Source organism: Lactuca saligna, chromosome 8, assembly GCF_052625555.1.
Source record: "Lactuca saligna cultivar CGN05327 chromosome 8, ASM5262555v1, whole genome shotgun sequence".
Classification (NCBI taxonomy): Eukaryota; Viridiplantae; Streptophyta; class Magnoliopsida; order Asterales; family Asteraceae; genus Lactuca; species Lactuca saligna.
Window position 1 is genome coordinate 46,753,934 of NC_136424.1, and position 13,677 is coordinate 46,767,610.

At 33.5% G+C, this 13,677-nt stretch overlaps 1 protein-coding gene and 1 long non-coding RNA gene across 4 annotated transcripts; both read left to right on the forward strand.

Annotated features, from left to right (window-relative positions):
* Window positions 1-3,448: 3,448 nt before the first annotated feature.
* LOC145012413 (zinc finger protein JAGGED-like) lies at window positions 3,449-7,047 on the forward strand. 2 transcript variants are annotated; one of them, XM_078971220.1, is made up of 6 exons: window positions 3,449-3,710; window positions 3,856-3,902; window positions 4,266-4,360; window positions 4,572-4,703; window positions 4,983-5,067; window positions 6,604-7,047. In XM_078971220.1, the coding sequence occupies exons 2-6, from the start codon at window positions 3,892-3,894 to the stop codon at window positions 6,863-6,865; spliced, it is 585 nt and encodes a 194-aa protein (XP_078827346.1). In that variant the 5' UTR covers window positions 3,449-3,710; window positions 3,856-3,891; the 3' UTR covers window positions 6,866-7,047. The 2 variants fall into 2 exon arrangements, with proteins under 2 accessions (XP_078827346.1, XP_078827347.1); XM_078971221.1 differs by lacking the exons at window positions 3,449-3,710; window positions 3,856-3,902 and adding an exon at window positions 4,021-4,151.
* A 452-nt stretch (window positions 7,048-7,499) lies between these two features.
* LOC145011901 (uncharacterized) lies at window positions 7,500-10,054 on the forward strand. 2 transcript variants are annotated; one of them, XR_013664317.1, is made up of 5 exons: window positions 7,500-7,727; window positions 8,294-8,327; window positions 9,183-9,253; window positions 9,606-9,689; window positions 9,797-10,054. It is a non-coding gene; the product is annotated as an uncharacterized LOC145011901 (long non-coding RNA). The 2 variants fall into 2 exon arrangements; XR_013664316.1 differs by having other exon boundaries at window positions 9,606-10,054.
* Window positions 10,055-13,677: the final 3,623 nt, after the last annotated feature.

Genomic DNA, 13,677 nt, shown 5'->3' on the forward strand with positions numbered 1-13,677 from the left:
AGTAAACCGTTTTCCTTTTAAAAGCGATAGAATATGCATCCAGAAAATCCAATTTTTTCTTTAATATGTATATGTAGTCCTAAATCCCAAGTGATGTGTAGTCTTAAATACCAAGACCGAAAGTGTACAGTAATATCCGTACTTATTGATATAAAAAGTGATTTTAAATCGACATAAATCCCCTTTTGTTTTATAAAAATCCCGTAAACTTTATATATTGTTAGTTCCCTATGTGAGTCGTTATAACCAAACTATGACTAGAGGTAACATGCACAACGTCTTTTAGACGCCCTGATCCTATGACTCTTGTTACCTGCAGACCTGCCGGTCCGGCTGTAGCTAGCAGCGAGGTGTGGGATGTCAACCCCAAAATAGATCTCAACAAAATTATCACGCTCACCCTACAAGAGATTTTGGTTATAACTTACAGGAATTTGGATCCCGTACTTGGACATACGGGGAGAGAATGTCTCACAACTTAAGTTAACAAGTTTACGTGTAGCGTGCGTGAGTGTAGAACCTTTTTCTATGGGAATAAAACTTCCGAAAAGTGTTTGTTGTATTAATAGAAACATAAACCATACCTATTATAGTTTATCAAAACAAGGGTAGTAGTAGTGATGTACATAAACTATACTTAACATAGTTTATTCAAACGTTTGTATGTAATGGATGTAATTTGATTATAACACATTGTTATTTCTATGCTTTATCTAGACAAAAATCCATTTGTTAACTGATGTATATCTATATACTAAGACAAAATGTGATATATTGCAATTACACATAATCACATAAAGATATATACCTTGCTCAACATATTACAATGTGAAATGAAATTGATAGTATTTTTCTGTTGATAACATTTTCTGTAACTGTTCTTAAAAAATTTGTAGAAAACTCATCAAATGTCCAAATCAAATTCCATAAATTCTGAGAGTTTGAAAAATGAGTCTAGTTTGTTCATAGATTTTCCCCTGATTTTTAATGACCTCTAGCTTGTGTGCACAAGTCCATAATCACAGACTGGTCCGGATTGATGTTTGAAATGATAGACAGTTTTGTAAAAATCACCATAAATTGTAGAAAAATTGTATGGAGATGTGCAAGTACTCATTTTAAAGTTAAGAACTGGAACTACTTGCATCTAAAACAGTTTTGAAAACAAAAATGTTTATGTTGCCCAAAATAGTACGTGAATGGAGTCCAACTTTTCTGATGAAAGTTGAGTGTTTTAACTTGTATTCCCCCCTAAAAACTGAAGAAAACATGAAAATGTAGGGGTATGAACTCACCTTATGTGATTTCAGTAGATGATTATTGAAGAATGGAAGTGATCAACTCAAGAACACTTGAAGATGCCTCGAAGATTTTCGAGAATCTAACATCAAAGTGATGGAGTTTGTGTAAGCAATCAATGATTTGAGTAGAATGAAGTGCAATAATCACAAGGAAGATGAATTATACTTACCAAGAGAAGAATAAAGCTTGAAGATCAGCCTTGGAGTCTTGAAATAGAGAGAGAAAAAGTTTGGGAGAAAAGTTGTGTTGGATTTTTGGTGAAATGAGAGCAAGTAAAAGAAAATGAGGAGAGAGGATGAATGTGCATCTCTAAAAACGTGGGAATGACTTGTGAGTGAGGTAAAAATTACAAGGAAGTGACAAGGTATGGTGGGGAGGAGTGTGGGTTAGTCATGGAGTGGGTATGGTGGTTGCTTGTGTCATAATACAAAGAAAAATCAACACTGAACCTTTGTACTTCACCCACTCTTCTTGGATAAGGTTTTATCCCCAAAAACGTGATTAATCATTAATTAAGGGGCCTTATATGTTAAAATAAAGTTTTGGGTGAAAATCCCGTGTTAAAACGATGAAAAACGAAGCTAAAATGAAGTCGTAGTCGAAAACCGGAAAGAAATGAACTTCCAACAAGACCTTTAGGTCCTGGCCGGAGGTTCGGTCCTCCTGAGGCTAGGCATGAGGCGAAATGAAGCGAAAGCAGCAGGAGCGAAATGGAGCGAAAGGCGAGGTTCGGGCCTTGTGTGAGGTTCGGGCCCGAAAGGAAGGGTTCGGGTCTGCGAGGTTCGGTCCCAAGAGGGAGGTTTCGGTTCCGAGAGGGATTTCGATTCAGCAGCTTGGTTCGGTCCTCTTGGTTCCGGTCCCTAAGAGGACTTTCGGCCCTATATAAAGGGTTTCGGGTCTTTTAGGGTATTTTACCCGTTCTAACTCCGTTTTAAGCGATTTTTGACCCAGTTAAGGGTCGGAATGACCCGAATGAATTCAAAAAGTTACGGGAACCATTGAGAGAGATTTGGGAGAGATTTCAAATAGAAAGAGATAGAGTGAAAACGATTGAGATAGGTTTCGTTTGTGACCTTTTTGAGTGTTCGGCTTCGCAATGCAAGGTCCGAAACCCCCATTAAGCCATGTTCTTACACACTCCCGATGAGTGTGCATTAGTGTTTTATCGCTTTGGTTCATTGTTTACTGCATTTAAGGCTTATGAAAAAAATTCAATCACACGGATTTTTCAAATGATGTTTTCTCATTAAAATAGCAGATTGTTTAGTAAATACACAACGTAAACCCTAATACGTAAGGGCTAACTGAGTCGTTCGGTTTGATTTATTGACTTTGTTTGACTTTGACTTGACCCGAATTTGACTATTGTCACATCCTCTTTTTCTTTCTCGTGATTCTGGTGAAGCTTTGGCCATCGTATCCTAGTCACCTCTCTTTTTCTTTCTCCCGATGTCGACGACTCTTTGGACACCAGCTCCTATATCTCACTCTTGTTTTTTTCTTGTCGTTCTTTGGCTCTTGTTTTCTTTCTTGTTGATCTCCTACACCAACTAACCTTAGTATTGTGCGTTTTTTCGGAAACTGAACATTAGTGTATATTAGCTTTTTCCTATCGGATGAGATGGTTGCAGATATGTTAGCGAGATGTTTTCGTGCGATTGAAGATAATGGCAGAGGATCTTGCTACCAAAGGTAGTGATATCGCTGATGAGATGAGAGAAGAAAAGAAAAAGGAGATAAGGAATGTGAATAAAGAAAGAGATATAGTTTTCGATAGGGGCGGGGTTGTATTGACCCCACTTAAATTAGTATTATTCAAAAATAAAATAATAGTATTAAAGAACTAAAAATAAATACATAATGGTTGGGGACTAAACCTGAATCAAAACCAAACCATAGGCATGATCTGAATTTTAAAAAATAAAAAAAATATATGGATCAAATACAAAAACCGCCAAAACCACAAGGACCATTCCTGTAATTTACCCCAAAAAAAATTAAGATGAAAAGGACTTTTCAACTGCACGTAGAACCAATGTGGATCTTAATAATCAAGTGGAGGGTCACGTCGTGGGACATCTAAAACAAAAGTTTTATCATCATCACCACCCAAACAGAGAGTGGTTTTCATTTACTCAACATGATTTTAGTTTACATGGGCTTCTCTCTCTCCGGCAATTACTTTAAACGATACATCGTTTTCATCCCATAACCCTTAGCATCATACTGTAGTAGTGATATTTTGTATTAACTTATACACTTAGCTCTGGACTGCAGTGTTTGCCCGAAAACGTACGGCTAGATATGTGTGTTTTCTAAAGTTTCATGTAACAATGAGTGTGTTTGTCTGTCCTATGAAACAGACTTGACTTTGAGTTTTATGGGAATGCTGTTGAGACGCCAGTTTTGTAAGTATCTTTTTCACGTACATGTTTTGCTGATTTTTCTAATTAGTGTTATAAAGATAAGATAAATAACAACTTATTTTTAATTTGTCTTGCGTGAACCACTAAACTTGTTTTCCATTCCAATGACCACATCAAACAAACGCAGTATTCGTCAGATTTACCTTTCAGACCGTAACCACAGATGAAGAGCAGGTACAAGCGACCATCTCCCACTGTTGCTTTTACATTTGTGTATGAACAAGAAGTGGCATAAGAACTGATAGAGAACTTTCGGGATACTTTTCTTACATAACATTAATTAATCTTTTATTAGTTTTCATGGTATTACTATTTACCTATACATTTTTAATATCCGCAACTTAAAGATTTTGTTTCGGCTGATAGTTTCATTGGCTTTTCAAAGTCGTGTGAAGTTTATTTTTCTCTCTGTGGTACCAACATGTATGGACCTCTATCCTTTCTCTCAAATCTCATGAATCCACCCCCACTCCCATCTTCTTGTTCATGCTCACTATAGCTCTAACTTGTCTTTAACACATTGATGTTGGTTTTCAGGGAAACCCCACTAGATCTTAACACTCTACCAGAGGATTTCATTTGGGACCATAGCAAACAACTACTTGGTGACACCTCTTCTGCTCATGTATCTGGTACTTAATTAACATCTTTCAAGCTCTCTAGCTAGCTAGCTACTCCTATCATGATATTAAGGAGTTCAGATATACATTTTAGATACTCTTTTCAAAGAGAAGATTAAAATAAAATGAAAGAGTGGAAACCATCTGTTAGGTACTTCACCTAAGGGGAATCTTTGTGGGGTCTTCTTAATTTTAAAGTATGTAAACTTGTATATGTATATAGGGTCGACAGTATCCAGAAGAAGCAGGAACCGAAGAAAAGATGAAAGAACGAAGGTTTACGAGTGTAGGTTTTGTTCCCTCAAGTTTGGCAAGTCTCAAGCCCTCGGGGGACACATGAACCGACATCGTCAAGGTAGAGTATGAACCATAACTTACATTCTCGCACACAAAGAACACAATGGAGGTTTGTTTTCAAAATGTGAGATGGGGGTAATCAACTTGATCATTGTTTATCATGAACTGTGATCTTTTCTCCATAATGTCTTTAAATTTCGCCCCATTGGTGTCCGGTTTTGATTATAAGCTAGTTTTACAACGATAATTAGCTCTTCTTGTTAATGTTCTTTATTTCAATGGATTGTGTTATATTTCATGAGAAAATTAACCTCCATTTTATGCATGGTGGTTTTAGAGAGGGAGACAGAAACGCTTAACCAAGCTCGTCAACTGGTTTTCAGTACTGATAATCTGCTACCTCAACCCCCTCATGAAGTAGGGTACGTTTCCCTAGCTCTCCCCCTTTCGATCCCTCTTCTATTATTTATAATTATTTATGTTTATTCAAGTCCTTTAAACTCTTAGATTGATCATGTTGGTTGTATCCTTGCAAAGTCAAAGTAAAAAAAGAAAATGGATAACCGAATATACTAGCCACGTGGAACCCAACTCAGGTCATGTGGAAGGTTAATCGTTGATCACTCGGTTGGGTAATACGAGTATGTTGAGTATGAGAGTCAAAACCCTAACATCATATGTGCAAATTTTTACTTCAACCATTAGGCTTCGTCGCATATCAAAGTCCAAAGTAGATGTGTAGGTAGAAATAAAAAAAACCCTAACTTCAAGATTTTAGTTTATCAATGCCTACACATTAACGTCTCAAATAGCCCAAAAGTTATTGTTCACTAAAGATATCTTACATGACACAATTATCGGTATGCATGAGCGTCAACTGTTCATACACATCAAATTTTGATCTTTACCATTTAAAATGAGTTATACAAGATTTAACATATATACCGATGCACTGATGTCAGTTTGTTAGTAACCCACCAAAGAAATAACACACTCACCCAAGTTATTAACAACTTGGGAAGTTTAATTTTGAGAGGTCAAATATTAGTAATTAACCGTAAGAAATGTTTTTCTTTTACCATTTCAATTAATGAGTTGTTTTTTTAGGTAAATAGTAATACTTTAACCATTTGAATTCTATTAAGTGTTTTTTTTAGTTTTATGCTTTTGTAATTAATTAAGCTCGTTTGTTTAATAATGTTCATTTTACTAGATCTCATTATTATATATAGTTAGACCTATAACATTTTATTATATTTTGGATAATTTTTTTATTTGATCTCCAATATTAAAATTTTAATTTGTAATGTTCATATGATATTCTTATTTTTATAAATATATACGTTCGACTAGATAAAATATGGACTCTAGATGTTGTGTTATTATTTTAATATTGTGTATTTTAAATTATTGGTTTTATTTAATGTTATTTTAGATAAATTTTAAATTTTTAAATATATTACATATACTTAAAAATAACAAATTAGATGAGTGAGTTTTATAAGTATTTAAGAAAGATAGGGGTAATTAGTTGATTTAAAAAAATTAAAATGGTCAATGGTTTGAGAAGGTTTAAGTTAATAATAGTATATTGTTTGATAAATTAGTAGAAGTATAATGTGGCAAAAAAAAACTATGTATTAAGATTGATGATTGAAGATGTTTTATCAATGGAGAACCAAATCTCTTTAGAGGAAGGAAGAGAGTGAAATATGTCATTTGTTGCAAATATTATGTAGCTTAGAAATAAAAACAAAAAGCTATCTTCTTCAAAAAAAAAAAAAAAAAAAAAAAAAAAAAGTCGATTGTAAATGAGGCACCATATATTATATGAATCTTTTGAAACTCTTAATAAATACATTTATATTCCCGCATGTTTTCTTCTAAGTAGTTAAGTGTTGTACCCTGAGTTAATATTCAAACATAACTGAAAAACTCTTATTTATTTCCAAATGTAGTGGGCAATCAGGAGTAAATGGAGGCTATCATTATCCATCCGGCTTTACGATCGGTAGTATCGTCTACCCTACAAGACTCTTTTCTGGCACTTCCACCACAATGTTACATCAACTACCACAATCTTATCAACATGTGTATTCTTCCCTACCATCTCGCCTGAATATCACCTACTCGTCTGAACATTATAATTCGCAATTGATAAACGACTACTTTGCAGACCAGTATGTCTCCACTAACCGACATTCAGCTTCCAAATTTTAAGTTGCATGCTTGCTCAAACTCCTGGTGGTACTTATAACTAGGTGCTAGCTATAGAGATTTGTCACTACTAGTCATTGTATCTTAGCGGATAATGTGTGAGTCTTGGTGTAATTAGTGTGAATTAATGTAACACATGGTATTTTGTTCATAATAATTGTGGATGTCAACTTTCGCTAACCAACTACAACCTAAATGAATTGGATTGAGTTTTATCCTAACTTTTTTGTTTTATGTTTACATGATGATAAAAGGAAGTAATAAATAACAACCAAGAACACAAGTATATGTGTGGAAATTGTTAAATGTGGAAAAGCATCCAAAGACACGTAAGTGATTGTAAGAGGAAAAGGAACCAAAGAGAAGTTGAAACGGGGTTTTGAAGGAGAGAGTGGTCCTAGGAAGAAGATTAAGAGTATGAACTGTAGTGAGAAGAGCTTCAACCCAAAATTTAGATTTGATAGATGCTTGAAAAAAGAAAGGTACATAGAATCACTACAAACAAAATGTTATTAGTGGCACACACTTTTAGTGACATTTAAATTTTGTGCCACTTATTTATGTTTTTAATGACACTTTTTTTATGCCACAAAAGAACTAACTAGTTTTATATTATTCCAAAATGTGTATGGTTCAGAGTTTGCGAAAAATTAGGCATATATGATAGAACCCGATGAACTGATTCTTATAGGCTTTAGTTGGAAAATTTCTAATTAACACCATGAAAATCCATTTCCCTCCAAGCATAAATTGGAGTCTCTCCATTTAAAGTTCCTCTTCCTCTCCAACAAAATCGAATCACAGTTTTGCCTCACCTCAACGATATCGGGGAAACCTAATTTCACCCTCAGTGTTCAAACTTTAGGTATGATCTCACCTTTAGTAGGGTTCGTCGCCACCTACTCATTTCCATTAATCTCAGGTCGTCGACTCATAACCTTCTATCGTTTTCAATCTACACATATAAGTCTCACATTCCATTGTTTTTTTTCTTATTTGTGTGTTTTTTCACTGCTATGGTTTTTCTCCATTAAGTTATCTTCACTAGCATGTATTTAGAACTATTGTTTTTTACCCCCTGTTGTACATAATGATGCACCTCGATTTCTTTTATGTTTAATCATCTAAATGTATTTTTTCCCTAAAATGCACTCCATGTGTTCGATTAAATGCCGAACAAAATTCAATCCACCAAACATGAATTTATTTATGTTTTGAGTGCTTGGATCTATTTGAGCCTAGATGAAATGCATACCATGTGAACTTTCATTCCTTTTCTTGTACTTAAATTTCGTTTCTACAACAAAAAAAACCATCTAGTGGTAGAAGAAGACCCTAGTTGAAATAAAAGTAGGTTTGTTTAATCTCTTCTTTTGCTATCTATTTTGGCCATTATATGTAATTTGACTTGTTCTTTTTTTCAAAATTCAGAGAGCATGGAACATCCATTGGATACGAGATAGCGGTTAGTAAATATAACTTTGCAATTTTTCGTTCGTTGATTGATATCTGATAAATTGTTTTCATAGTTTCAAGGTTTTAATTAGGAATGTTGTAGAAAAATGTGGTGTGGTACGTGGATCTGGTAAATACGTGGAATAATTTAAAAGTGTTAATACATTTCATGAAATAACTTTAGGATACATGCCTTCTGATCTATACAACTTGAATTACACATAGTAGATGTACAAACACCATCTTCTGGTATTATTTAGTCTATCTTTTTTTAGTTTAGAAGAATATCTGATAATATGTTGTTCTTTTTCTATTACTTTTAAAAATGATAGTAGCACAAATTACATGCTATGAATCAAATCCCATTCGAGATCTATAGTTTCTACTTTTAGTATTTATTATAAGAAGACCATATTTCCCTCTAAATTAACTTGTATTCCTTCTCCTTTTGGATTTTTTTAACCCAAAAAAAAAAAAACTATCCTAGCATGCAAGTATGAAACAAACCAGCCAATTTTGACATTTAACAAAAATGACAATTTTACCTTTTAATCATTTTTGCACGTGATCATCCATCTTTTTTTATTATTCACTCCCTTATTCCAAACAAAAGAATCAACATACTATAAGCTTACAAATACATTAACATCACAAATTGTATCTTTTATCATGTTTTTTATTTACTAGCTCGAAAAATTGATGTTTATCAGTAGATATTTGTTGGTTTGTTTCTTTTTGGTTCTTGATTTTCCCAATCTAGTTTTAGAAGTTTTTGTTCTTGATTCTTGATTATTCTATAAGCTGTTTCATTATTTCATGAATTGCCTAACCTAGTTTGTTTTTTCATTTGTGTTGTTTGTAACAGGGATTCATGGGCTTCTCAATCAGAGTGATTACACCCAAAGACATTGTAAAGGACTTGATGTTACAGGATCGGTAAGCAAACAACCATCACCTATCAATTTGATGATAAAAAATATTTTTTTTATAATTTATATTGGGAATCTTAAATGTGTAGGTATAAGGTGCAACACAACCAAGTTTGAAGAATATTCCATTAAAGGCACTTGCTTTTAAAAATTTCATAATCTTAGACTTACGTAGAAAACGGTCTTAATATTTTGATCAAAAAATAGCAACATATCATTTCAGTTTTAAGTAAATTCATTCGGTTAAAGTAACTTTCATAAAACAAGATAAATCAGATTAATTAAGACACGTCTAAATCACAAAGTATGGTTTTAATGTATAAAGTATAATTTTTATGAGTTATATTATTTGGTGACAGATGTACAAAATCCTGAAAAGGTAAAGAAGTTCGATGAAGAAGCAAAACCAATTTTGGTGCTCTTGGATGATACCTTGAGTTTCGGTAATGATCTTTCATTTTTCTTTTTTATATATTTTAGCATTGAACTAGCAATTTTTTAATTAATCTGTAACAAATGGTGTCACTTTTATCTGAGGTTGTTATTGTAGGTATTTATTTTTTTAACAAGTAACCACTAGTATCATTGGTAAGAAGAGTTAACATGATGATCATTGGCATGAAGATTCTCAAGAGGTTCAAAGCGTAATGATTTTTTGAGTTTTTATTTAAACATTTGTTAGTTTTGTGTTTTATGTTTGATTTTTAGACTTAATATGATCATAATTATTAGGCATTTGTTTCCAAACATTTGGAATACTTTTGGAAGATGATCAAACTTTTAACAGAAGCGGTGATATTATGATTTCTATATTTTTTTAGTTTTTGTTTTCATTTTATATTATAAATAAATAATGATTTAATTAATTAACGTTAATATGATAAAACACATATGGTGGCATTTAGATTGATAGTGCGGTTTTTTGGAAAAAAATGATGTGCACTAAAGGTAGAATGAATTCGAAATAGAAATAGTTTTTACCGGCATAAATTTTGTGCCACAAAAGCCTTTTGTTTATATTGTGTCAAAAAGAATAGTGTCACTAAATGTTTGTAGCAACAAATTAAAAAACTGTCACTAAAGTGATTTAGTAGACACGCTTCTAGTGGCATTATTTTTGTGTGCCGTGGATTTCTAGAGTGGTCTTTAGTGGCATTTTTTCAATTTTTGTGGCACTTGTTTTATGCCACTAAATGGCTTTTATTTTGTAGTGAATGTCATTGATGGTGCGAATGGCAAACTCAGCTTTGCCAGTTTGCTGAGATGTGTAAGGGCAAAAGAAACAAATTTTAATACATTTTTCATTAAAGAAGTTGAGTAAAGTTTGATTGTTGAATTCATGTCCGTTATCACATTGAAAAATTTTGAATGGTAGTTTTAAAATGATTCTAAACATAAGCATGAAATGTAGAGAATACGATAAAGATATCCAATTTCGCACACAAAAGAAAACCCCGCAAAAAATGAGAAAAATCAGCCAAAAAGAGAATGTAATACTTAAAACCACTCATAATAGTAGCAGGAGATGTCTGCAAATCAGAATGAACTAATTCAAATAAACAAGATGTTTTAGTAGTAGACGAATAAATAGGTAAACGGCAGTGATTCCCAAGCTGACAAGCATGACAGATGGGAAGTTTATCAGTAGAACTAGTAATAAAATGAAGAGAATGCAAGAACTTTAATACGAAAGATCTAGAATTTCCAAGTCGTCGATGCCAAGTAGGGAGAGATATCACAACACAAACAGTGGCTAAGAGAGATGGAGTAAGAGATTGAACAATAGGGTAGAGATCACTGACATTATCACATTTATGAATAAAGTCACTTGTTTTAAAGTCCTTCATAATGAAACCAAAGGAGTCAGATGTAACAGAAAACATAATTGTCAACAGTAAATTGACGCATAAGAAATGAGGTTTTTAACCATTTTGTTCGAGACAAATACACTATTTAAAGCAAGCTAGTTATGTGAATTCGGAAAAAAAAAAGTTTGACCAACATGAGTGATAGGAAGTATAGCACAATTACCAACAATGAAAGATTTAGAATTACATGGTGTTAGGGAAAATATGTCACCTGAATTGAATGACATATGCAAGCTCGCCCCGTAATCCATGTAACAGATTTTCTCATAAGACAATTGGACTGATATTCACTGAAACATCGACGCTAAATTTATGAATTGGTTCGATGTAGATTATATGTGACCCACAAACAATGAAACCGAAGAGGGAGGTTGTTAGGAGAACATCGAAGGAGACTATTGTGGTCGCTGGAGGTGCAAACCAGCAGGGTGTGATGGCACGAAGACAGACAGCAGAGAAGTTTGCTGACCAAAGTTGTTGGCAGCTATTGATGACCATAGGCTACTGATGATGAAGTTGCTGGGAACGGTTGTTGGGGCAGGAAGACATGTTGACGCAAGGGTTGTGGAACAGCAACTTATGGAGGTTGTGGGTGTGACGAGAAGGTAACAGTGGGGCCGAAGAAACCTGGGTGAAGCGACGAGGCAAGTGCGTTTTCCAAATTCCCAACAAAGTTATGTTGTGGATCCGTTTTCCCACCATAATTGAAGTTTTTGAATGAGTTCTTATGCACATTCCAATTCCTGGACCATCGATTTTTGGATTTACCGATGTTGTTCGATGAAGATAGTAAAGTGGGGATTTATAACATCGTGGAGTCAAGAATAGAGTCTGATGTAGCCTCACGTGATTCATGCAATAAAAACGTGTTTTTGACTTCCAATAAAGACGGAAGGACTTGGTATTGGTGATGCCATCAACAATGCTATGATAGGACGGGGGCAATTGTTGAAGTATTTTCTTGACCAGTTCAATTTTTGTAATCTTTGTGTCCACATCTTTGAGGTTATCTCCAATATTTTTAACAGTGTGACAAAATTCAGTAATATAAACTAAAACTTTCTTTTTGTTGCGGAATTGATCTTGAAGTTGTGTCATACCCCAAACCGGAACGGCGGAAACGTTCGGGGGTGGAAGATGTCATGTACAGTATCAGATCAATGCATAATAGTAAACAAGCAACAACATCATCCATTGCATTAATAGTATAATTTAATACAACTATGTTTTGTGTATAGTTTGAAAGACACCAAAATATGAATCAAAATAAAATACGAGTCTTGAACACGCTCCATCTTTTCAAAACTTGGTCCAGTGTACTTGTCTACTGGTGACCTGAAAATACAAGTTATTTTGAAAGAGTAGATCAACATTTAAGCTGGTGAGTTCATAAGTATTTTAGTGTTAATGTTTGTATAAATTTGATGAAAATGTTTGTAAATGTTTGTAAGTATTTGATGTAAATGTATGTATCTACCAGAAAATCCTATATTTTCTACTTATAAATAAATGTTGTCTTCTACCAAGACCCGAATGTTCTGTATGTTTGTTCTTTTGTAAAAGTGAGTGTTTTTCCCCAGTATGACTATCATTACCAAAACTATAGTTTACATTACCGTTTATGTGAGAAGATCACAATATGAATGTAATGAGAAAATAAAGATGTACTATAGTATTGTATACAATAACTGCCATTGTACTAACTACATTAAACCAATTATTTAATTAAAGTAAAATGTGATGAGATTATAATCATACTTGATTGACTAGTAAAACACGACGATCAAAGACGTCGAAATGGTTTGACATTCGTCACCCGTAGACTTGCAGGTCCCACTATAGCTAGCACCAAGGTGTAGGATGGACAATCCTGTATAGATCTATACACAAATTCGCTCTCTCCCTCCAGGAGACTCTAGTTACAAAACGTGACACAGCAGTATATTGTCATGCCATGAAGTAATGTCTTACATTAATATTATAGTGTTCTTGAATTTTTATAGTATGTTCTGTCTGTCCTAGTGTATAGTATGTTCCTCCCTGTTTCTCTTTATAGTATGTTTGAACTGACTCATGTATGAACTGACTCTTTTATGTTTCATTGTTCTAGAAATAGTGAGCAGTAAACCTCTAAACTATACCTATTATAGTTTACTAGTAATGTTGTTTGAATGACTGATCATGTTTGTACACCTTTGCTACCCAACGGTATTGAACTGATGAGAGAGCTTTTATATCTACATACATATACATAATATATATCTAAGATTCAAAAGATACTCGGACAAAAAACCGATACCCTAAGTCCACAACCAAACAAGGAACATGAAATAAAGCGAGTTATAAATCCTAAGCCCTTTCAACCTTATTTAGATAACTATATCTATATAGACATGATTTTGACAATATATAAGTTTAAAAGAGTTTGATAAAAAGTTTTGAATATAAAAGGATTTTAACCATTTGAATGGTTATTGATGACTTGATGTCAGTTTATAAAATGTTTTGAAATAGGTTGTTTGATAACACAGTTTTGAAGCATAAGAAATCCACTTGTTTGATA

Coding starts and splice junctions, on each gene's coding strand:
- LOC145012413 (XM_078971220.1), top strand. Junction 4,704..4,982: donor CATGAACCGACATCGTCAAG/GTAGAGTATGAA, acceptor TGGTGGTTTTAG/AGAGGGAGACAGAAACGCTT. Junction 5,068..6,603: donor CAACCCCCTCATGAAGTAGG/GTACGTTTCCCT, acceptor TTCCAAATGTAG/TGGGCAATCAGGAGTAAATG.